The 22,807-nt window shown below is 37.4% G+C and overlaps 1 protein-coding gene across 1 annotated transcript in view; it reads left to right on the plus strand.

Annotated features, from left to right (window-relative positions):
- PALMD (palmdelphin) overlaps positions 1-22,807 on the plus strand; it is a 55,329-nt gene that overhangs the window by 17,137 nt on the left and 15,385 nt on the right. Inside the window, exons 3-4 of the mRNA XM_060090177.1 lie at positions 7,458-7,538; positions 12,648-12,772. Of these exons, the coding sequence (XP_059946160.1) occupies positions 7,458-7,538; positions 12,648-12,772 (206 nt within the window). The remainder of the gene's footprint in view (positions 1-7,457; positions 7,539-12,647; positions 12,773-22,807) is intronic.

A 22,807-nucleotide genomic window follows, 5' to 3' on the forward strand; every position in this document is an offset into this window, starting at 1 on the left:
TATTGTTCATCTTTTTGTCTTTTTTTTCTTTAATTCGTCTAGGTCTTTGTTAGACATTTCTTGCATCTTCTCGATCTTTGCCTCCATTCTTTTTCCGAGGTCCTGGATCATCTTCACTATCATTATTCTGAATTCTTTTTCTGGAAGGTTGCCTATCTCCACTTCATTTAGTTGTTTTTCTGGGGTTTCTGTCTTGTTCCTTCATCTGGTACATAGCCCTCTGCCCTTTCATCTTGTCTATCTTTCTGTGAATGTGGTTTTTGTTCCATAGGCTGCAGGATTGTCATTCTTCTTGCTTCTGTTGTCTGCCCTCTGGTAGGGGCTTAGTTTTATTTTTCTATCCCTTATAGGGCATTGTTTTTTTAAAAAAACACATTAAGACAATCACTTTCAAATAAATATTCCTCTCTGTTCACATTTACACAAATTTCCAAGAGAAAAATAATAAGAAATTTTGTCAAAAGTCATACTAAAACCAAGATATACTGAATTCCCATGATCTAGAATCCTGTGCTCCTCAGTTTCTTTACCTCCATAAGGGGGATAAACGTGGTCCCTACTTCCTAGAGACTTGGGGAACATTAAATAAATTGATACATTTAAGTGCTCTAAGTAGTTCCTGACACATAAAAAGCTCTCAATAAATGTTAGCTATTGCTACAACCGTCATAATCGTCATCATCAGCAGATCTTAAAAAGTTAAGCAAAAGAAATAGTCTTCAATGCTTTGTTTTTAATAACTGAATGCTATCTCTTAGACATTCTTTGTCTAAATACAAGACTATTTAATAATTCATTCTACAACTTTGCCAGGTATTAACTAATATATTCACCAGTCATTAAATATTCATAATTCACCTTTTTCTCTCTTCAAAAAACTGGGTCATTTGCCACTTTCAGCCTTCTGGTGCCTCTTCACTTCACCCAAGATTCCAAGACTACTTGATAATATTTTCCTGTTGCGTCTATAAATTTTTCTGCTCCCTGAAATGAAACCCATCGGAGTCTGAGCAGTTCTGTCTTTGGTGCTTTATATCCTCTTGGGCTTTGATTTCCCTTTAAGCATATTTGTTCTACCCTTTCCAGGATCAAGATTATTCTCCTTAATCAAAAAAATGGAAGTAAAATAGGAGTGAATTAGTTCTAGTTTATCTCTGACATGTTGATATTACACTCTGTATCTCAGCAGTAGTTTTTTTGCTCTCAACATAACTTAAATATTGAATATATATATATATATATATTTACTTGTACACACATGCTTTTTGTGTCCTCAGTGTTTTTCACATGCTTCACATCTTGTCACCCTGAATTTGTACCTTATTTACATATTTGTACATATTTGTACTTATTTCAAATGGGTACCACCTGTTTATCTGTATTCTTGGTTTCACGAGCTTTGGGGAATCTCCCAGTGATATTAAGCTATTTAGTTTGGTTTTGTTTAGTTCTCTTTTCTTTTTACTTGAGATCATTTTTTAATTATGTATCAGTATTTCCATTCGTAAACTGCCCATGCTTCATGATCTATCTTCCTTCTTAAAATGTTTGCCTCTTTTTCAAGAAATTTTTAAAATAATTTTTCAAGAATTTTTTTCAAGAATTAAAAAAATCTACTTTCATTGAAATGTAGTAAACCTCTAAGTACACTCAGGATTCAATTCTAGGAGCATTGTGTTAGCACATCCCTTTCCTTCAAGGTTATCATTATATGCATTTCACCAGGAAGTTTTGTGTTGTTGGTAGTATTTAAATCCAAATAGTAGCTTCTATTATTGTTCTTTTGAGACCTTAAACAGTGAAAATATCAGCAAAGGTAGTCAAGAAGTCACAAGATACTTCTATCAGAATGAATCTGAAACCATTTGCCTAATTGAATTCACCAAGTTCTATTATCAGTAATGTCTAATTAATCCCAAAATAAATTTCCATATGGGTTTCCTTCCTCCAATACCTCTTAAATGTAGGTGTTTCATGAAGGCTCTGTCTTTAGCTCTCCTTTACATAAAAATGTCTCTTGTCATGCTCTGATGTAGTCTCCTGGCCTCAGCTATCCCTTCCAAAACTCTGGCATCTTTATCTCTAGCTCTGTCTTCCCTTCCGATCTACCTCCATCCAACATTTCAACTACCTGCCAGATTACTCCACCAGGTTGTGCCATAGACACCTCAACCTTGATGTGAATCACCATCTTCCCTCCCAAACTCCCTTTCTTCTCCTGAATTTCCTATTTCTATTAGTGATTCTGTTCTCCTCTCAGTTTACCTGGATATAAAAGCCTTATACCCCATTTGACCTCTTCCTCTCCTGCATCCATATGTCGTCAGTTGCCAAGTCCTGCTAATTTTAACTCCTTGGTATCTCTGACATCCACACCCTCTGTTACCTCTTGTTCAAGCTCTCTTGATCTTATGTATGAGTTGTAGCCTAACTGATTATCCCTTTCAAGTTGTCCTCCTTCAGTATCTATAAATCAGGCTATTTTAAACTTCTTAAAACATGGTTTGGGGGCTTCCCTGGTGGCGCAGTGGTTGAGAGTCCGCCTGCTGATGCAGGGGACACGGGTTCGTGCCCTGGTCTGGGAAGATCCCACATGCTGTGGAGTGGCTAGGCCCGTGAGCCATGGCCTCTGAGCCTGCACATCCGGAGCCTGGGCTCTGCAACGGGAGAGGCCACAACAGTGAGAGGCCTGCATACCGCAAAAAAAAAAAAACATGGTTTTAACTCTATTATTCCTCTCCCTCTGAAAACCTTTCATTGCTCCTTATCTCAATATATAAATAAATTCTAAACTCCTTTCCCTGCCTTTTAGTATTCTCTATTAAGGATTTATCCTCATCTCATTTTCTTATTTCATTTCCCACTACTCTCTGTATGACAACTCGGATTCCAGACTTGCTATTCCAAATAATGTCCCAATTTTCTACAACAGGCCTTTGCTCACAATGAGCTCTAGAGGTGAATGCCCTTCCTCCCTACCCCCAGCCCTCCAGCAACTACCCAACATACTCTAATTGGATGCTACTTGAAAGCCTCTCATAACCAGATCATCTAGAAACAACCACTCCCTTTCGCCCCTCAACTCTCACAAGACCTCACTTGTGCCTTAGTAATGACATTTATCACTTTATTTCTTAGACTATAGTTCCTTGCACAAATGATTTTCCTTCTTAAAGACAATGTAACCTCCTTGGTGAAAGTATCTACTTCTGAATAATTTTCAAACATAGCACAACTCTTAACATCACCTTAGCATAGCATTTATATAGAAGTCCTTAAGTGCTGAATAAATTAAAAATTAAATAACTCAGGATCAATCCTGCCTTCTTGATAGATTCAAGCATTTTAGAATATTAGCTAATCATTAATCAATAATATCTCTAAGGGCTTCCCTGGTGGCGCAGTGGTTGAGAGTCCGCCTGCCGATGCAGGGGACACGGGTTCGTGCCCCGATCCCGGAAGATCCCACATGCCGCGGAGCGGCTGGGCCCGCGAGCCATGGCCGCGGAGCCTGTGTGTCCGGAGCCTGTGCTCCGCAACGGGAGAGGCCACAGCAGTGAGAGGCCCGCGTACAGCAAAAAAAAAAAAAAAAAAAAAAAAAAAAAAAAAAAAAAAAATAATATCTCTAAAATACTCACACTCCTAAGTATTGTGCTTACTTTTATCAAGTATGTGATTGTAGTAATATCAGTGAATCATAGATGGTCACAATAGCTTTATAGTTGTACAAGTTTACTAAATTAATTTTCAAAACAATTAAGAGCTAGGCTTTTACAGAATTGGAATCTGTGGGTGTCAGCTGCTAAAATATTCCAAGTCAGACAGCTGAAAATCTAGGCAATTGTTCAGTGAACAAAACGTCTTTACTACTTGAACACTGAAGAAGTAAACAGGACTTCTCTGGTGGCGCAGTGGTTAAGAATCCGCCTGCTAATGCAAGGGACACAGGCTCGAACCCTGGTCGGGGAAGATCCCACATGCCGAGCAACTAAGCCCATGCGCCACAACTACTGAGCCTATGCTCTAGAGCCCGCAAGCCACAACTACTGAAGCCTGCGTGTCTAGAGCCTGTGCTCGGCAACAAGAGAAGCCACCGCAATGAGAAGCCTGCGCACCGCAACGAAGAGTAGCTCCCGCTCACCGCAACTAGAGAAAGCCCGCGCATAGTGACGAAGACCCTATGCAGTCAAAAATAAATAAATTTATTTTTTAAAAAAGAAGTAAACAGAAATATATGTTATTACAAAGTGAGAGAGTGGCATGGACATATATACACTACCAAATGTAAAATCAATAGCTAGTGGGAAGCAGCCACTTAGCACCGGGAGATCAGCTCAGTGCTTTGTGTCCACATAGAGGGGTGGGATAGGGAGGGTGGGAGGGAGACACAAGAGGGAGAAGATATGGGGATATACGTATATGTATAGCTGATTCACTTTGTTATAAAGCAGAAACTAACACACCACTGTAGAGCAATTATACTCCAATAAAGATGTTGAAAAAAAAAAGAAATATATGTTCTTCATAATGGTTAACATTAATAAATATCTGACGTGCTGGATTATGACAGGTGTATATAGAGATGCTCAAGCTTCTGGGGAAATTCTGGGAAGCAGATGGCATTTCACATCCATTTATTCCATGATAATTGGGAAGGAAGTAGCTGGCTATGATAACTTTCGGTATACTAGCAATAGAACTACATGTAAAACTTATAATTTATTCTGTCATAATGAAACTAAATTGTTGCCATATATTTTTCAGTAATGCTTATAGATCTTTATGAAATTTGGCAAAAGGATAATAACTTGCTGCTGATGATATCTTATGAGGAAAAGTACTTCTATCTTAAAATAGAGTCATGCCCATAACATTATAAAATTACCTTCTTAACTACCTCGACTGATATGAGAGAGGCATCACGTTACCTCTGAGTGACAAAACATTGGTATTCCTTAGCAAGCCTTCGATAAGCATCGTGTTGCCAAAACACTTAGATGCCCTGCCTCTACCCACAGCTTTCATTACCTTATTACTAACCTCAGATGAAACAAACAACCCAAACTGGTTACCGGCAGTGGTGGGGAAGCATTGTTGGGTTCAGCAGTCACGGTCACACATAAATAACGTGCTCTTTTCTATGGGCTGTCCACGGAGAGAGATGGGCGGTTGCATGCCAGCACGCAGGGAACTAAAAATGTGCTCCTTTCTAATGAGGGGCCCTCCTCCGGCGTTGGTTGTGCTGGCCTCCAGACCTCAGTACTTCCCGATAGACAGGGCAATGGGGAAGATGTGAGAAGCTGGACTAATTTCCCACTCAAGGAAATGGTATAGTGAATTGGCTAAGAGGCTGAACTCAGATTGCCTGGCTTCAAATCCTGGTTCTTCCACTTACTAGTTGTGAGAACCTGGACTGGTTAGTTAATCTCCGGAAATTTCCATTTCCTCTTCTATAAAATGAAAATACTACAATATCTCTTTGTTATCATGACTATTAAGTGTAATATTATTATATCTCTGTTATTATGACTGTTAAGTTAAATAGTGCCTGAAAAATACTTACCAAAATGTTTGGCACAATAAGGTTAAAATATTACCAATATTTGCTCGGTAACAGTTTTTTGTTTTTGTTTTTGTTTTGTTTGTTTGTTTTGTTTTGTTTTGTTTTGCGGTACGTGGGCCTCTCACTGTTGTGGCCTCTCCCGTTGTGGAGCACAGGCTCCGGACGCACAGGCTCAGCGGCCACGGCTCACGGGCCTAGCCACTCCACGGCATGTGGGATCTTCCCGGACCGGGGCACGAACCCGTGTCCCCTGCATCGGCAGGCGGACTCTCAACCACTGCACTACCAACCAGGGAAGCCCTCAGTAACAGTTTTGAGATATAATGGAGAACTGACTCACAGAGGTCTTCATAGTTTTTATTCCTAATGACCAGATTTCAGCCAAACAAACAAGTGAATCTGAATATCAATGCTTGTTGCCTAGCTCTTTTTTTTTCAAAGAGCTGTTTATGAAAGTTAAAAAACAATACAGATGAGGTCATATACACTTCTTACACACAAAGAGAAACATTACATAAATTTGGACAGCAATGTATGTTCAAATGAATGCTGTTACATTCAACAAATATACCTGAATTTATACATCAAAAAGGAGATTTACCTTCAAAGGAGTCACATCAGGAAGCCATGCATTTGTTTCAATAATGCTGCCAAATATTTTTGGAACTCTTCCTTCTAAATTACCTCCTGAGCCTGCTTCAAATTCTTTTAGATGTCTTCATTGGAAACAAATGTTTACTTTTGGGAGTTTTCAATTTTGAAAGCAGATTTAAAAACAACTCATAAATAAGATGGAGGATAATGTAACCTCTGGTCAAAAAATAAGGAAATAAGGGCCTTTTTCATGGCTTGTAAAATGTCTCAAACAACTCCAGACAGGGAATCTCTAAAACATTTCAGACCAATGGAACCATTATCAGAATTAGTGTGTTGCTTTCTGTGTGATTAACAGATTATGTGTTTACTTACTTAATTGTATTAAACAAATACTTGTAGAGCACTATGTGTCAAGCACTGTTCTAGGAGCCTTTGCATATATTAGCTAATTTAATGCTCATCTTATGAGGTAGATGCCCTTATTACTTCCATTTTACAGATGAGGTAATGAGGCACAAAGTTAAGGATTTTGTCCCAGGACACACAGCTAGTTAATGGCAGAGCCAGAAATTGAAACCAGGCTTTCTATATAGTATACAGGCTATATTTTCTAAAAAGTACAACTTCTGTGTATCGATAGTTATGCTATCTGGGATTTTAAGGTATTGCAATTTAAACTTGGTGAAAGATACTATACTTCTCCATGAATTTTTTTAACCTCTGCTAGAAGCCCTCTTAGTGTTAACATGCATTATCTGATCCCTCTTTTTTCTCTCTCTCTCTGCCCATAGCAAGGTTTACAGGAGGAAACAGTCTCACTTTCTAGTTTCCTCGTGTTCTAACGCTCTGTAGGCTATCCTGTTTTCCCACATAAGCAGATCTTTTACCCAGTAGTTTCTTCAGCCTTATGCCAGGAACAGTCTCTCTCCTCACAATGTTTCTTCATGCCTATTTCAAAACTCCCTCCTTAAAATTCACATTTTCCATTGCATCTCTAAGGAGCTCAATCTTGTTAGACTTAATGGGGAAGATAGAAAAGATGAGGGGGGAAGGAAAGACATTAAAATATTTTTAAATTCTCTTTGAAAAAGCACCTTATATCATTTTCCATCAGTAAAACGCTTTGAATGTCTCACTTTGCTCTCCTTTGCCTTGAAATAGGAGTTTCCAAAGCAGCTTCATACCAATGCCAAGAGCATACCACTGGCCAGCCATTCGATAATGACAGCTTCCCCAAGGAAACATACTTAAGCAAATTGAAAAAAAATAGATTATGCTGGAACACTTTTTATTTCAGGATAAAAGAAAAATACAGGAAGAAATCTCACGAAAGCGTTTGAAAATAGAGGAAGAAAAACTAAAGCATCAGCATTTGAAGGTAACTTATGACTTTAATTTCATTTCAATGATTTTGCATTCAAATATTCTATTTGCACTCAAATTTCAGTAGTAAAGATGCTTTAGGAAGGAAAAAATTCCAACAGTTATACTAACACCCTAATAACCATAAGGGAAGCCAATAAGCTAGTAATATTTGCATATGAGACTAATACCTCCTGGCAAACATGTGGAAAATTGAAAACATGGTTTTATTACTTTTATCCTTTATTACTGAATTTCCTCACTTTCTTGGGTAACCTTGAGAATTCAGTCTTGATAGTTTGGCCCTGAATACAGTCTTGCTTAACATCCCTTGGGAGTGGATCCTGCTGGGAAGTCCCTTTTGAAATCAATGAAAAGCCAGCCCTTACCCAGGGCCTGCAAAGCAGACAGTGTCTGGCCTGCTCAAGGATGCTCGTATTTAAAAGCTCAGTGCAATGAATTCAATGTTGTTTGAGTGTGGTTCAAGGTTCTGTTTTATTTTGTTTTGACAGAACATGAGATCATAACCAAAAATAAACCTCCATTTTTAAAACCAGACTTTACATCTTTCATAGGTGTGGTCATTTTGTAATTTAAGCACACTGAGTCTCACATTTTATTATGTAGCTTAGACACAGGGTGCAACCAAATGACAAACAGGAGCTCCTTGTGAACAGGCCCGAGCAGGAAACTACTTACATGGCAGGGCTTCTATCGATAGATGTAATAAATCCCTCAGTGAAACAATGCCGCACACTCGTGGGGTCTACAATCTTTTGGTAAACTTGCTGAATTCAGCTAAATCCATCTTTCTGATGGATCAAGTAACCACCTCTTGAGAGAAAAAAGACACAGTTTAGGATTCCAATTAGCCTCAGTTCTCTGGATTCTGTTTGCTTCTTTCCTCCTATACAAATTGACATTTCCAATGTTTGATGAATAATTTCAATGTGTAGTCAGCCTGCTATCCTTACAGTTTGTCACACTGAATTTACATGAGTAGGAGACATAGCCAAGAAATGCAGTGTGTACTCCCAGAAAAATCAATGAAATAACAAATTTTACCAAGTCATTTTGATACAAGTCAAATGAAGTCAAAAGTAAGTCTACAACAATTTTTGAGATAGGCAATTTCTAACTCCAAAATCACTCTCTCTCTCTCTCTCTCTGTCTCTCCCTCTCTCTCTCTTTCACACACAAACATACACACACACACAATTTGGATCTCACAGTGAACTAATTACTGCTTCTGAGTAATTGCTATCCTTGCAGAATGAGTAGCCAAACAACATTAGAGTTCACAGTAGGAGAAAAGTTTTATATATCCTCTCTGTTCATTCTAGGAAGTAAGTTTCACACAGGAAAATTCTAACACACTGAGAGGTCCATTTCTGAGGTGACACCTCATTTCAATACTTAACAAAAACAGTCCGAAAAGTAATATATACTGTTCCCTATAGGTTTGCTTTCTGGATCCCAGAAGACCTCTTCTAATCCAATCCAGTCAAAGCATGTATCATGCTTTGGACTGCAGTACACAGTTGTGCAGATGGTATACTGCGTAAAGTTACCTGAGAGAGGGGGATGCTGAAATCCTGCCCATACTCCCTTGGAACTGTGCACTCTGGCACAGGGCTGCTTCTGTCTGGAGGACAAAGTTTCTTTCTCTCTGCACAAAAGTGCTGTCCACCTTCCCAAGCTGTGCACTGACCTGAAGGAGTAGGAGTGGGGAACTGTACCTTTTCCTAATTTGCATATTAATGCCTTAGAGATTAGCAGTGGCCTTGAGAGTTGTAGCCCTTCTGCTTGCAACCTAGTGGGAAATACAAGGCTAAGTAAATAATTAGTACACGTTAAAGGATGATTTTTTTTAAATTTAAGCATAAGTGTAAACATTAGTAATTCTTTAATCTGGGGTGGTCAAAAAAGTTTCTGTTAAAGGTGTGAGATTGAACCTGAGTCTTCACTGATAAGTAGAAAACCTTCAGTCAATAAACATTTATTAAGCACCTATTATGTGCAAGGTACTAAGCTGGACATTAAGAATATAAAATAAGTTTGATCTGTGCCCTTAAATGGTAACTGACACATAAACTTATAATGACATTTATACTGTGATGAACACTATATTCAAGGCATCAACTGCAAAGGGAACATAGAGGAGAGAATGGCTGTTTCAGTAAGTACATTCTTCTAAGTCCTGCAGAAAATGGTTGGCTATTCCAACAGCAACTAGGCACAATTCCAAAACAGGGTTCAAAAATGTGCAGAAGTGTTCTAAAAATTGATTCCAAAATATCTTCACCAAGTCAAAAAAGCTCTGTTGGCTTCTGCAATTACCAGCCTTTCTTTTTATTTTCTTCTTCATCCATTTGTCTCCATTCCAGTGACTATCCTCACCACTTTCCGGATCGCAAATTATTTCATTACATGTCAATGACTCACTTTAAACAACACAAACGTAAATATTTACAAAGTGCTCCTTCTGTGTGAGCAGTACACACACTTCAAGATAGTTGTGGTAACTCACTCTAACATCCTTTAGCTCTGGAAGCTGACATTCATACCAATGACATCCTGGAAAGGGAGTTTCCACGGCCATTAACAGCATTCTTACATTCAAACATTCTGAGACTTGTCCACTCTTGATCTTTTTGCCTAGTACTCAACCTAGAAAACTTTTCTGGACGTCCATTTAAATCATGGTATGAAAAACTAATTTATTCTTAACGTCTCCTGTAACTGCTGTGCAGAATATAGAAGTGCTTCAGGAAAACCTTTCCCTAAAAAACTTCCAAAAGATCTTCTACCTGCGTATCACTTATATTTTTATTTAGTTACTATGGCTTTTGATTCTGAATGTCATTGTTGTGAAATAGATTTTATTCTATTCCTCAATCTCATAGACCAAAGCATAAGTCTAAACTGTGACATAAAAGCAAAATAACTGTCTTGTGGTTACCACAATATGTAATTATACCATATCATTCTGATTGCACGTCCAAATTATATATTTTATATTTAGAGGCAAAAAGTTCTCTGCCAGAGTTAAATGACAATTCCTGAACTATGAACAAAGCTTATAAGGCTAAAATTAAAATTATTCTTAGTCCTAACCAGACTAAGAACCAAGAATGAAGCCCCAAGATAATTTATGTCACAGGAGCCATTCTCCACCCTCTACAACTCAGCATCATAAGACCATCCCATCTGAGTGTTTCTTACAGTGATACGGATGTAATTAACTGAAACTATCCTTGTAGGTGGTTTGTAAGAACTGTAATTTACTTTGATGGATGTCATCTATATTCTTTACTGTGCATTAGCTATCATCATATTCCATCAAATAAAAATAAACTAAAATCAAGGTAAATTCTTAAATGCTGATATATTGAGATTTTCTTGGCATATTATCAAGAAATAAATCTTGATCTTTATTAATAATATTTACTGTGTCTGTGGGAACACATTTTTACAAACAACTGAACAGCTATAACTAAGGGAAAAGATAATATTGTGGGAAGGAATCTGGCTACAAACTGGAATAATACAAACTGCTTTTATGGGGTGTGTTGTCCACATGCAATTTCTTGAAACTCTGAAAAAAACCAACACAAATATGATGATCTGGGTTGAGATAATTACTGACTTAATCTAGTGGTGTTCAAACTGTGTCCTGTGCACCTTTAGGCTTCCAGGCCCCCTCATTGCTTCAACTAGAGCAGGCCACATTTCATCTATTCTACAAGTTGTAATCCCAAATAACATTTATTTGTAATCAGTGTAATATTCTTAATGATTTGAAAAAAAAATTGCCTTAGTTAAAATAAACTTCCTTTGGTAATTATCTAGCCCAATCAACCTTATTTAAATTTATTTTAAATTCAGAGGTATTTACATTCCAGTTGTATTAATTCTGTTTTAAAAAAACAAGCATGTTTTTTAAAAAAGACAAATATTCCTCTTACTTGCTTTCATTCTAATCATGGTGTTAGAGAGAGAAGTGTCAAAAAAATAAGGAAAATTCCCATTCTTCTCTCCTCACCATTTTAGAAACAGTAAATTCCCAGGAAATAATTACTGAACAAATAATTTACAAAGGTAGATAGATATATAGTGACAGTACTTTTCTTCAGGAAGAAAAGAAGAAACTCAAACACTTTGAAAATAATATCGAACAGTTCTCCCCTGAGACACGGACAGGATGCTAGCTAAAGCCCCCTGAAGTTTACAGGTCTTCTTCATTTGCTTTGTCTTCTTAGGCTCAAGTCCAGGAATGTAATTATTTCATGCAAATTCGAGGGGATTTTTTTTCCACCTGATGAAACATAAATCTTTTTTGTTTTATTAAAGTTGACAAAAATTCAACTCACAAATATTTAGACAGATCAGTGAATTTTATGTATCATATGATTGGGATGAGTAGGGAGCTGCACGTAAAGGATATCTAGAACCAAGGAGGCTCTCAGAAGAAAGAAGGGGTACCGGGTGGGCAAAACAATAAATGCCAACCACAGAGCCTAAGACTGTCATTGAATTAGTTTAAGATACAATAGTAATCTCTTGTTTTGCCCACCATTCCAATTAATCCCACAAAAGATTTTTTTTTTTGGAGGGGTCACTATGTACTGTCATGGGATGAATAGCAAATGGCTTCAAGGAGCTTGTTACTTTGACACAAGATATACACCCATCAACCCAACAAATCATAGAAAGGCATCATCATGATGAGGTCCCTACATGACTGTTAAAAATACAGTAAACATACAGTATAGGTAAACATACACTGCTGTGTGATTCTGAAGAAGGAGAGTTCCCTAGGGGTGAAGTGAGGCTGGGGGGGGGTGGGGGAAGATGCAGAGGTAGGACAGAGATCTTCATAGAGAAGGAGGACCTGAACTAGACCTTAGGATATACATAGGATCCAGATACATAAACCCTGGCTTTAGAAGGGGGTGAAGAAGGGTGCAAAGTAGGAAACTATCAGATTTATTCAGGCAAGACAGTGAGAGAAAACAATATCTATTTAATATTTCCACTATTGAAATTAATAAGATTTGAAAGCATTCAGATTTTGGAATTTTCAATTGATATAAGAACATATATTTATGTTTCCTGACATCAGAAAAAGGCCTTGAGGGAGAAATGGCTTCTAGATGGAATCAGCAGTGGAAAAGAACAGGAAGAGATGAAGAAACAAAATCAACAAGACCAGCACCAGATCCAGGTTCTAGAACAAAGTATCCTCAGGTATGGCCCTCTCTGAGATACTCCATAACTACCTTTATTTTGACTTTGTCCCATGTTGAATGTACAAAGGCCATTCTCCTTTTTAGGGGCACAATCAGATCTTCCATTTGGATTTCTAAGACTAAGAAAACACACCAGAAAGCAACAACAGAAATCTTGCTGTAAAGGTCCCCAAAACATAGCAACAAGAGACTCATTTTTAAAATACGTATGGGTGACTTACCCATAGCTCTCTGAGCCCATTTCCTCATCTACAAAATGGTAGTAACAATATCTATCTTTCAGAGTTGTTGAACAGATTAATAAATGCACGTGCTAAACTACTAGCACCTACCTGGCATTTGGCAAGAGAGCAAAAGCAGTTCTTCACTGCCTCAACCTCCTCTCTCATCTTAGGACAGGTGACAGTTATAAGGGTGTGTGCGTACTCTCCCCCATCACACCTCTTCCCAGGCCCTCCTTAGCCTCAGCCATGATATTTTGGAAGAGAAGACACTATAGGACTACTTCACTAACATTTTCTCTCTTCTACTTCTCTGATTGGTCACAGGGGTTGACTTCACTTCTCAGTGTCCTTTCCTGACCATCATACACAATTAGTACAGACTCAGCAACATCGGATATAGCAAGTAAAGTTTTTTAATTGCCTTGGCTTAAAATGAGGTGTTGGACCTGAAAAAAGTTGGAAAGCTCAAATATAAGATAGGATTATTAATATTATCACAAAGTATAGATAGCACAGAAGAAAAAGATGTGAGAAATGTCAGAATCATTTTCTAGCCCACACATGGAAAAAAGATGGAATTTTTTGTGGTATAATAATGACAATAATTTAAAGCCTACACATCTTTGAAACATAGGTAACTTTCAAAGCCTCACTCACTGCAAATTTGTTATCTTTTGTGAGGACCATAGGAAAGACCGGGAAGATAAAAATATCCAATAGCTGTGCTATGACCACATTTTGTCCATACTCACCACACTACGTAAACAGATTGCATTAGGCCTTAAATTGACAACATGGGAAAAAAAACTTTCTTTTTTTCAACTAATTTTTATTTTACTAGCTTAATTTCATACACTTGTATATTTAATAGTTAAAATCATTGACTGCTCATTCTTATTTAGATGTTTTTAAATTAACCATTCTTTTAAAGTTATATTTTATAACTGAAATGTTTATATTTATAAACTCCTCAATTGTTTGTTCAAAGATATGAACTGCTGATGAATGGCAGATAGTAAATACTTTTAAAATAACTCAATACATCAACTCTACAGTTTGGAAAACTTGATTATTCATAAGGCATCCCTTAGCAAAAGCTTCCTAACAAAGTCTGGTTTAGCTGAAGATTGCTTTCCTCACCCTTCCACACACAATCCTTATCTCTCAAGGAGCTCTGAATTTAATCCCTGTAAACCCTTGCCCTGCACAGACACCTCCTTTCTTCCCCTCAGAGCCCCTTCTTTGGAGTCTTTCCACATACTGAACACCTACAACTTTCTCTGCATCTGATGATAAATGAAGTAGTTACATATACTCAAAGTCCATCAACGAGTTTGGGCTGCTTTCTGGGTAATCCAAGAGAATTTTCTAGGACTATACTGATTGCTTTCAGGCCTTGCCTGAATGCTCTGAGAATCACATAAGCTTCTAGTAGTTTTGGTAGTGGCTTGCCTAGTTAGAGCTCCTATGTGATGAAAGAGAGAGAAAAAGAGGGAGGGAGGGAGGAAGGAGGGAAGGGACAAAGGGAGGAAGAAAGAAGAACAAAAACAAGGAAGAGGAAGAAGAGGAGAAATAAGAGGGAGAGGAGGAAACCTATTTGCTGAGCCGTATTATGCACCAGGCACTTTGCATATATCATCCCATTTAATCTTCATAACCCTATAAGGCAGGTGTTATGATCTTCAATTTTTGCAGAGAGATTAAAGAATTCACACTGTTAGGAAGTGGCAGATCAGAGACTACTTAATTTGACTATCCAATGCTGCCTATAAAATAATGGCACACGGCAACCTCTGTGGACTGAAAAGTCATTATCTTGTAAGAAGTCTTTGAAGCATGTTCTGTCCCTTGGTTTTGCTTTCTCCAAACAGCCTTTACCACAATCAGGATCTTCTTCCACTTGCAATAAGTCTTTGTTAAACTACCAATTAAATGTCTATTCATTACCCAATTTCTGGCATCTCACTACGACTTTATTTTAGATCTTTAGGATGTCATTATCCCATCAGTGCTCCTTTATTAACACCAAACGATTTTAATCCCCAAATATAAATAATAATAACAGTAATGGTTCATTTTTAAATGGCCTTGTGCAATTTACAAAGCACTTGCACTTCCATTGTCATTCATTACAGCAACCCTAAAAGAAAGCATCAACACCTCCATTTCATAGATGAAGAAATATGCTCAAAGAGGATAAGGGACTTCATTAAGATCACAGAGCCAGTAAAGGATAGATTTGGGTCTCAAAGTCAGTCAAATTCAATGCTCTCCAGCTGTAAAATTAATAGAGAGCTATAGGTGTAAATGCTCTGGAACTAGAAAAATACCTGACACCTAACAGCAAACTACATTGTTTAAGGAGTAGTCCTAAAAAGATGTATTTGCAAAGAGCTAGTAAAGAATTTGCACCATCATGACCCATAAAGGCATGTTTATCTCATTAAAAATGTGCAGGGAACAGAACATTCTAAAGCAACATACGGAGACAAAAAATAACCGTGCCTTGTCAGTATTAAGCAGCCTCCACTACTGCCTAGCATTATAGAAATCACGTTGTCAAAGCAGCTTTATCTGATAACTGAACATTTTTTCCTCAGATATTTCTAAAGCTGCTAAATAATCAGGTACATGTTTTTAAATTCATTCTTTTTCAGAAACAACTACCCACAGTGCTTAAGAAGCTTTTATTACCAGCTAAATACAGTGCATTTTCCTGTAAGCTCTGAATGGCAACCAAACCAACTGATGAGGTTGAAGTAGGCAGAGCCATCCTCCTTCCCTAAGCAGAGAAAGTATCCTAATCCCTGAATGTGATTTATCACCCTACTTAGGTGCCTGCTCAAGGGTAACATTTGCCATCTGCCAGGCCTCTCAGCTACAGGATAAGATTTTAATAGGCACATCAAAATAGAAATGTTGCTATTACCTCAGAGTCTGCAGCAAGGCCAGACTGCCCATGAAGTTTGAATTCCTTTTACTTCCACAGTTTCATGCGATGAACTGAAAAAGCATGGTCTTTGGCATTCAAATCCCTGTTCTGCCGACCATAGTTCATAAGCCTAGCCATGTTCTTTCATCTCTTTGGGCCTCAATTTCCTTGTCTGTAATAGTGGACCATCATAAGCCACTTCAAGGGACTGGGATGAGTGAAACAACTTCATGAGTGTCTGACACATGGTAGGTGTTCAGAAAACATTAAATACGATTTCTTATAAGGAAGCAAAAATAATTAAAAGAAGGACACTGCCTAGAGCTTTATCTGGAGATTTTAATCTTTTGGCTAAGATCTCTCATTTATTTATGCTAGTACAAAGAATCTTTTTCTTTGAGTAATCTGAGGTTATCCGCCAACTAAGATTCTTTCCACATGGAAAATAATTGATGGATTTTCTTTATGGTTTGAAGACTAAAATGTTAATAATATCAGTTAATTTTTACAGAGCATTTGGTGTATACCAGGCACTGTACTAAACACTTCATATATATTATTTCGTGAATTCTCACAACCATCTTATGAGGGAGATAACATTTAACAGGTGAGAAAACTGACATTTATAGAGGTTAATTTGCCCTATGTCATACAGCTAAAAAATTAAGAGCCAGAATTTAAAATCGAATTAAAAGTCCTAAGCATAAAAATAAATTGTGTCTTGGATCCATAGCAAAATTTTACAAAAGTTAAATCCTATAAAAGCTATCCTCTACAGCATTTTAAATTTCCAATCCATGCTATAATTTCACTCTTATATGCATCATTTTATAGAGACATTCATGTGACTCTTTATCATATTAAAAACACTCAGAGTTTCCCTGACTCACACATAACCTTTAAGTAAAGTATGTCTTCATATTTATCCTCTCATTTTTCCTTTCAAAGAGAGGCAACATTTCAGAAACTAAGTGGGTTTCCATAGTTATTTTTTCTGAGTCACATGTTAGCTCTGGAACAATATTAGTGAGCACTTTGACTTGTGCCCTGATTAATACCTTAGGAGAAAATATTCCCAGGGGGAAAACTGTATTGAACATCTTCTGAATCATTTTGCTCAAATTAGAGTTTCAATTTGCCTCCCAAATGAGCCCTGCTCTTAGTGTGGCCACTGAACCCTTTACTTCCTGATTGTAGGCACAGGTGAAAATCCAGCACTGACTTCTCAATCCAAATATCCACGTGCACAGATTTATAGGCTGAATTAGAAATCCTGTTCTATCACTTCTGCTGCTTTCCTCCATCCAATACCTACAGTCAAAAGACACCCCAAGCACCCTAAGAAGTGTCCAAGGGAGCTATGTAATTCACTTGCTAGGTTCCTCTTTGCTATCTAGCTACCCTGCAGTTCTCCATGACTCCCTCTGCCAAACTGCCTTGCATCAAGATCCCTTCCAGATACTTGCTACTTTTTGTACTGCGTCCAAAGACCTCTGACTTCAATTGGAGCACACAGAGTGCCTGAAAGAAATGTCATAAGCTTAAAATGCAAAAGGTTAACTGCCAAGGAGAATGATGCAAATACACTGCATTCCCTTTGAGAAAGATTATCTACTTCTGATTAAATGTTCCCTAGTAAGAATTTTTTTTAATATTCCAAAGTACCCTTCTGACCTTCTGCCTTTCTTTAATGCACTTTCATTCATCTCCAAATAGGCAGAAACTGCCTTCCACGTATCATACTCAGGGGAAGGTGCATGTGAAGCTTGGATTTCTATGTGATTGTATGTCATGAGAAAAGCTGGATAGTGGGCTGTTATAGCAGCTGTAGCTAACTCACATCACTTAAGGGAAATCCCTCCCCAAGTGGAGATGGACAACTAGAAAATGCACTCTGCTCAACAGCATGTAGAGCAATAAACTACTCAGTTAACTCAAAAGATAGCAGGCAAGATTCAATTTCAAAAAGGAACCCAAAGTGCTGATGTAGAAATATAAAGGTTAAATGACTTTGTCCCTGGTTATGGTTTATCAAAGTTTAGCTCATTATTATTTCTATCCAAGTTTAACCACTACCTAATGTTCTTATCTACCTGTACAAGCCAATTGTACCTTAGTGAAAATAATGTCTCATCAAACACAGTGGCACATGCTGCATGGAAAATATCACAGGCTAAATGTTTCTGTCTTCCTGCTCTAACCCAACCAGCCACATCTAACATCACATTGCATGGAGATAGACAAGCTGCTCTTCTGTGACAACATAAGAGAAGATAAAGAGGGAAAAGGCAAAAAGGGAGAAAAAAACCCCACCATTTGTTTCTTCTTAAATTTGCTGTTGCCTAGAAACACACAAGAAATTATTCTGAGGCAATTATCTGAGTCAAAATCATTCCAAGCATGTTTTTCACTGCCCGTATTTGACTAACTGGTTTACCAGATTTGTAATAGTTCATCTGTGGTTATTTTTAATTTCCCAGATATTCTGATTATTTTTAATTCAGGAGCTTTTTTAATTTAACAAAAAGAGCTAAGTTAACCAAACTTCCAGCATAAGGAAAGGGGGGAAATGTATCTCCCCCCCACAAAAAAATACAATTCCTAGCACATAGTAGAAATATCTATGACTACATAGCTTAATAAATGAATGAATGATGGATGGATGGATGGATGAATGGACTTGAAAATACCACATATTTAAGGAGACCAGATGAAGATTAGACAGTGATTTGAATGTTAATAAACTACAAAGGAATGTCTTGAAATTTTTTTTAAATAAAAAATAAACACCCAACTATCTTGAGTCAAGGGCAAAGTTACGTGGCTATAGTGCCCCTGGTTTTTGAGGCAATTGTTGATAGCATGTTTTACCATCTCATCATTTTACTTTCTCACTTTTCTCCTTCTTCCTATGCTCTTTTATTTCCTTATCCCTGCCTTCCAGCATTCTCTCTTGCTCATACCTGCCAATCTCGTTTATATGTTAGTAGAAATAAGGATTAAATGGTTAACTAGAATAAACACTCCCCCACCACAATGGTAAGCTGAAAGGTAGATTAGAATAACCTCTGAGAGTCCTCTCCTCACCCGACTGCAATTCAGTAACAACAGCTATCCTTTACAGAGTATATATTATGTACTAAGCATTATTTTGAGAATGACAGTTCTCTGAGGGGAGTCTAATTAGCCTTGTTTTACACATACAGACACTAAAGCACAGAAAGCTATGAACCTTTTAACAACTGACCTATAAGTCACACACAGATCTTTCTGACTCCAGACCCTTTCCATCATGCTTCACCCTGCTTATTTTTGATTCATTTCAATGAACATTTATTAAGAACCTGCCTCATATAAGTCTTTGTTCTTCTAGAGGACATTTAAGAATCATAAACTCCTCAAAGCAAATTTTTATTTGTTTACCTCTCTTTACATCCTTTAACTTTTCAATGTACTTTTACATTAAATATCTCATTCAAAACAATATTCGGTAACTTGAAACACAAGTTTAAAGCCGTTAACAGGGATGTCATAGATCTTTGGCTGTATTGGCATGAGTAAAGAAGGAAAAAAGGAACAACTGAACAATCCAGAAAGTGGGAGAAGTGTTTGTTTCAGTGATCCATCTTCCAGGTGGCGGTCATGTTCAAAAGCAGAGACTCATTGTGTTAGAGAAAGGGTCTGTGCTGCCATAGGGCCTTGGCTTCCCCATTCCCCAGGAGAGTCCCCAGACACTAAATTTATAGCTCAGAAAACTTCCACACCACCCTCCTTGCAATGCATCTTTTGTCTGACATAAAGCAAATGTCACTTAGTTCATTTAGACCACCCCAGGCTAACTGGTCTTTGTTGGTTATTCTGTGTTATACTGAGGTTGGAATTTATATTTTTGGTGTTCAAATAATAAGAGTTCTGTTCTTGGCATCAAATATGAACAATTAACACTAAGCACAAAGTCAAAATGAAGTGGATAGAAAGTAGAAAATATAGTGACTGCTCTATAATACTGTTAGACATAAATGTTAAGGGTTACAAGACACTAAGTCAGTAATTATTTCTGAATGGAGAGAGTCACTGGCTGTATACATCACTGAATATGTTTTGTCATTTCATAATATGGTTACAAGTAGTATATTCACTAAAAATAGTTTTCCCCTACAATTTTTTTTAAGAAAAAAAGCTTTCCAAAATCATGGGTAAGCATATCTGCAGTTAACTTGCCATGACCTGGCTACGACAGTATTTGAAGGTCACTGGCAAAACATCTGAGAAGCCCATAACTAACCAATTTGCTATATCACACCAACCTCCTGGGTGTACGTTTATTTGTGTTCATTTGAAAATCACGTTTGTAACTTGCACATAAAAATAGCTTATTCTCTGAAAACCGGTTTGGATTCTTGTTTTTCATGGAAAATGCATACCTTAATTTACAAAATATTATTCTGAATGAGAGGGTTTGGTTTTCTACTAAATCACTCTCTTGAATGCCTACCAGGCAGTTTCAAATCATGATAGTATTGTCTGCCCATAAGGTAATTGTTAATATTTACAGTTATATTAGGAGATGTGTAAAATCTGCTCACATGTAACTATAAATTATTCAGCTCTTCTAAACATCTGCTCTGTTCCCAATTATCAGAGCAAACTGGCACTTGTTTCAATGTCACTCTTGGGCCAGCTCTCTGCTTCTAGTTATCATGAAGCTACTGTGCTGTATTGCTTGTCCTGTTCTTCAGTGCTCAGGGTTAAAGGCAGTAGATCTGACTCGGGGCAAACTTAGTGTTTGTTGTATGCCAAATGCCCTTTAATTCTCTGGCAGGCTTACCATGGCATGTGATTATTTGCGCTTGTGGGTTAGAGCTTTCTTATTATACATGCTCTTCGGCAAGGGCCGATTGAAATGCAATTCTTGTCCTATGTCCATGCATAGGAGCATTCTTCATCTTTTTTGATATACTTTTATTTCAGTTTGGTGAAAAAATGTGTCTGACATGTAGTAGGTGCTTAATAAAAGTTTGTTAAATGTTTGATGAAAGTTATTGGACCCCAACTTTAAAAATAAAACAGAACAGCCTACCTTCTACCTGATTACATACTCCCAATTTTATTTCGAAAATATAGTTTGACATTCCCATTGGCCACATTATCTGTTAAAGTAAAATATCTATAACATCTGACCCATTAGTAATAATGTATCTGCCCATTACATGTGATCAATACACAACAGTCAATAATACCTAATTAAAGTCATCAACTATGTGTATTCAATAGTATCCATTGCAATTTCAGAGCAAATTTTTTAGATGAGTTATGATTAAAAAATAAAATGACTCCCTTTTTTCATTGCAAACCTTAGCCATTCAATATTAACTAGCTTATGTCAACACAAACGATGTCAGGTTTGATATATCATTTAGAAACATGTAAATTCTTTAACCACTTGGAGCAAAAACTGATTTATTATTCTATTGTTACTGGTGAACTGCCTGAAGTGCAAGATACTAATAATTAATTCTGCAAATCAACAAAAAAAATTATGAAAAAATTTCATAAAATTTGTCACACCAAGACTCATCTTCCATAAGGTTATACAATAATTAACATACTGGATTTTTTGCTTTAAAAGCCTCCAGAAGAACAGTGGCTTAAACAAGATTAGAAAGGTTCATTTTCCTCCTACACATAACAATCCTAGCTGGGAGAAATTCAAGCGAGGGGAGCAGCAACATTACATGAGATGATCAAGAGACCCTGTTTCTTGCTGTGTTATTGCTTTGCTACCCCCTAAGGGATGCCCTTGGTTGTAAGGTTAAAGGCAGCTGACCATCACCACATCCTCATTTCAGCTTAGGAAGGGGAAGATAAATGGAGGGCAAACAGCTCTAGTTTAAGGATATGACCTGAAAATTGCAGAGGTTACGCTTGCTAATACCCTATTGGCCAGAATTTAGTCACATGACATCATTTCAATGCAAATAAGACTGGGAAACAGTAGTCTGTAGGAGGGCAGCAGGGAGACACATAAAACTCAGGGAGTTCTATTACTAAAAAGAACAGGAGGAATGGATTTGGGGAGAAATCAGTGGGTTGTCAAAGCAAACTAGCATATTCTTTCTTTAATTAAATAGACATCGTTTATTAAATCACATTTATTAAATAGACACTATCCCCATAAATGTTATGAAAATTCTAATAATGCTGGAGCACTGCTTTTTGTGTTCTGTCTAGAACAGTATTTTCAAGGACGGGTGTGTTTCTTTTTTTTTTTTTTTGGAGTGGAGCACATTTTATTTTATTTTATTTTATTTTTGGGGGGGTGTTATACATGTTTATTATCTTTTTTTTAACCTCTTTATTGGAGTATAATTGCTCCACAATGGTGTGCCAGTTTCTGCTTTATAAAAAAGTGAATCAGCGATACATACACATATATCCCCACATCTCCTCCCTCCTGAGTCTCCCTCCCACCCTCCCTATCCCACCTCTCTAGGTGTTTCTGATGCTATATTAGCACCATGCTTGCTCTAAAATCATTGATATCAAGGTTGAAGATCAAATCCAAAAATGGACCCGGTAGATTTTCTCTTTCACTGGAGTTGTCAGAGAGGGCCCTCCTCTCCCTAGAAAACTGAGGAAGAGAAAGGAGTAACTAATCATTATTTAGGAATTCCTCTATGTCAAGCCCTGTGCTAGAGACTTACAAACATTATCTCATTTACCCCCTTAAAAAAACCCTTTGTGAATATTATTCCTCAAATGAGAAAACTGAAGCTTGGAGGGAGTCAATAATTATGCCAAGTGAGTTAGCTTTGATATGAGCTTACTTTCTGTTTCCATGGGTAGAGCTGGGGAAAAAAAAGTGGACCTCCCCCCG

This window comes from Mesoplodon densirostris, chromosome 2 (assembly GCF_025265405.1).
Source record: "Mesoplodon densirostris isolate mMesDen1 chromosome 2, mMesDen1 primary haplotype, whole genome shotgun sequence".
In the NCBI taxonomy this organism is placed as follows: Eukaryota; Metazoa; Chordata; class Mammalia; order Artiodactyla; family Ziphiidae; genus Mesoplodon; species Mesoplodon densirostris.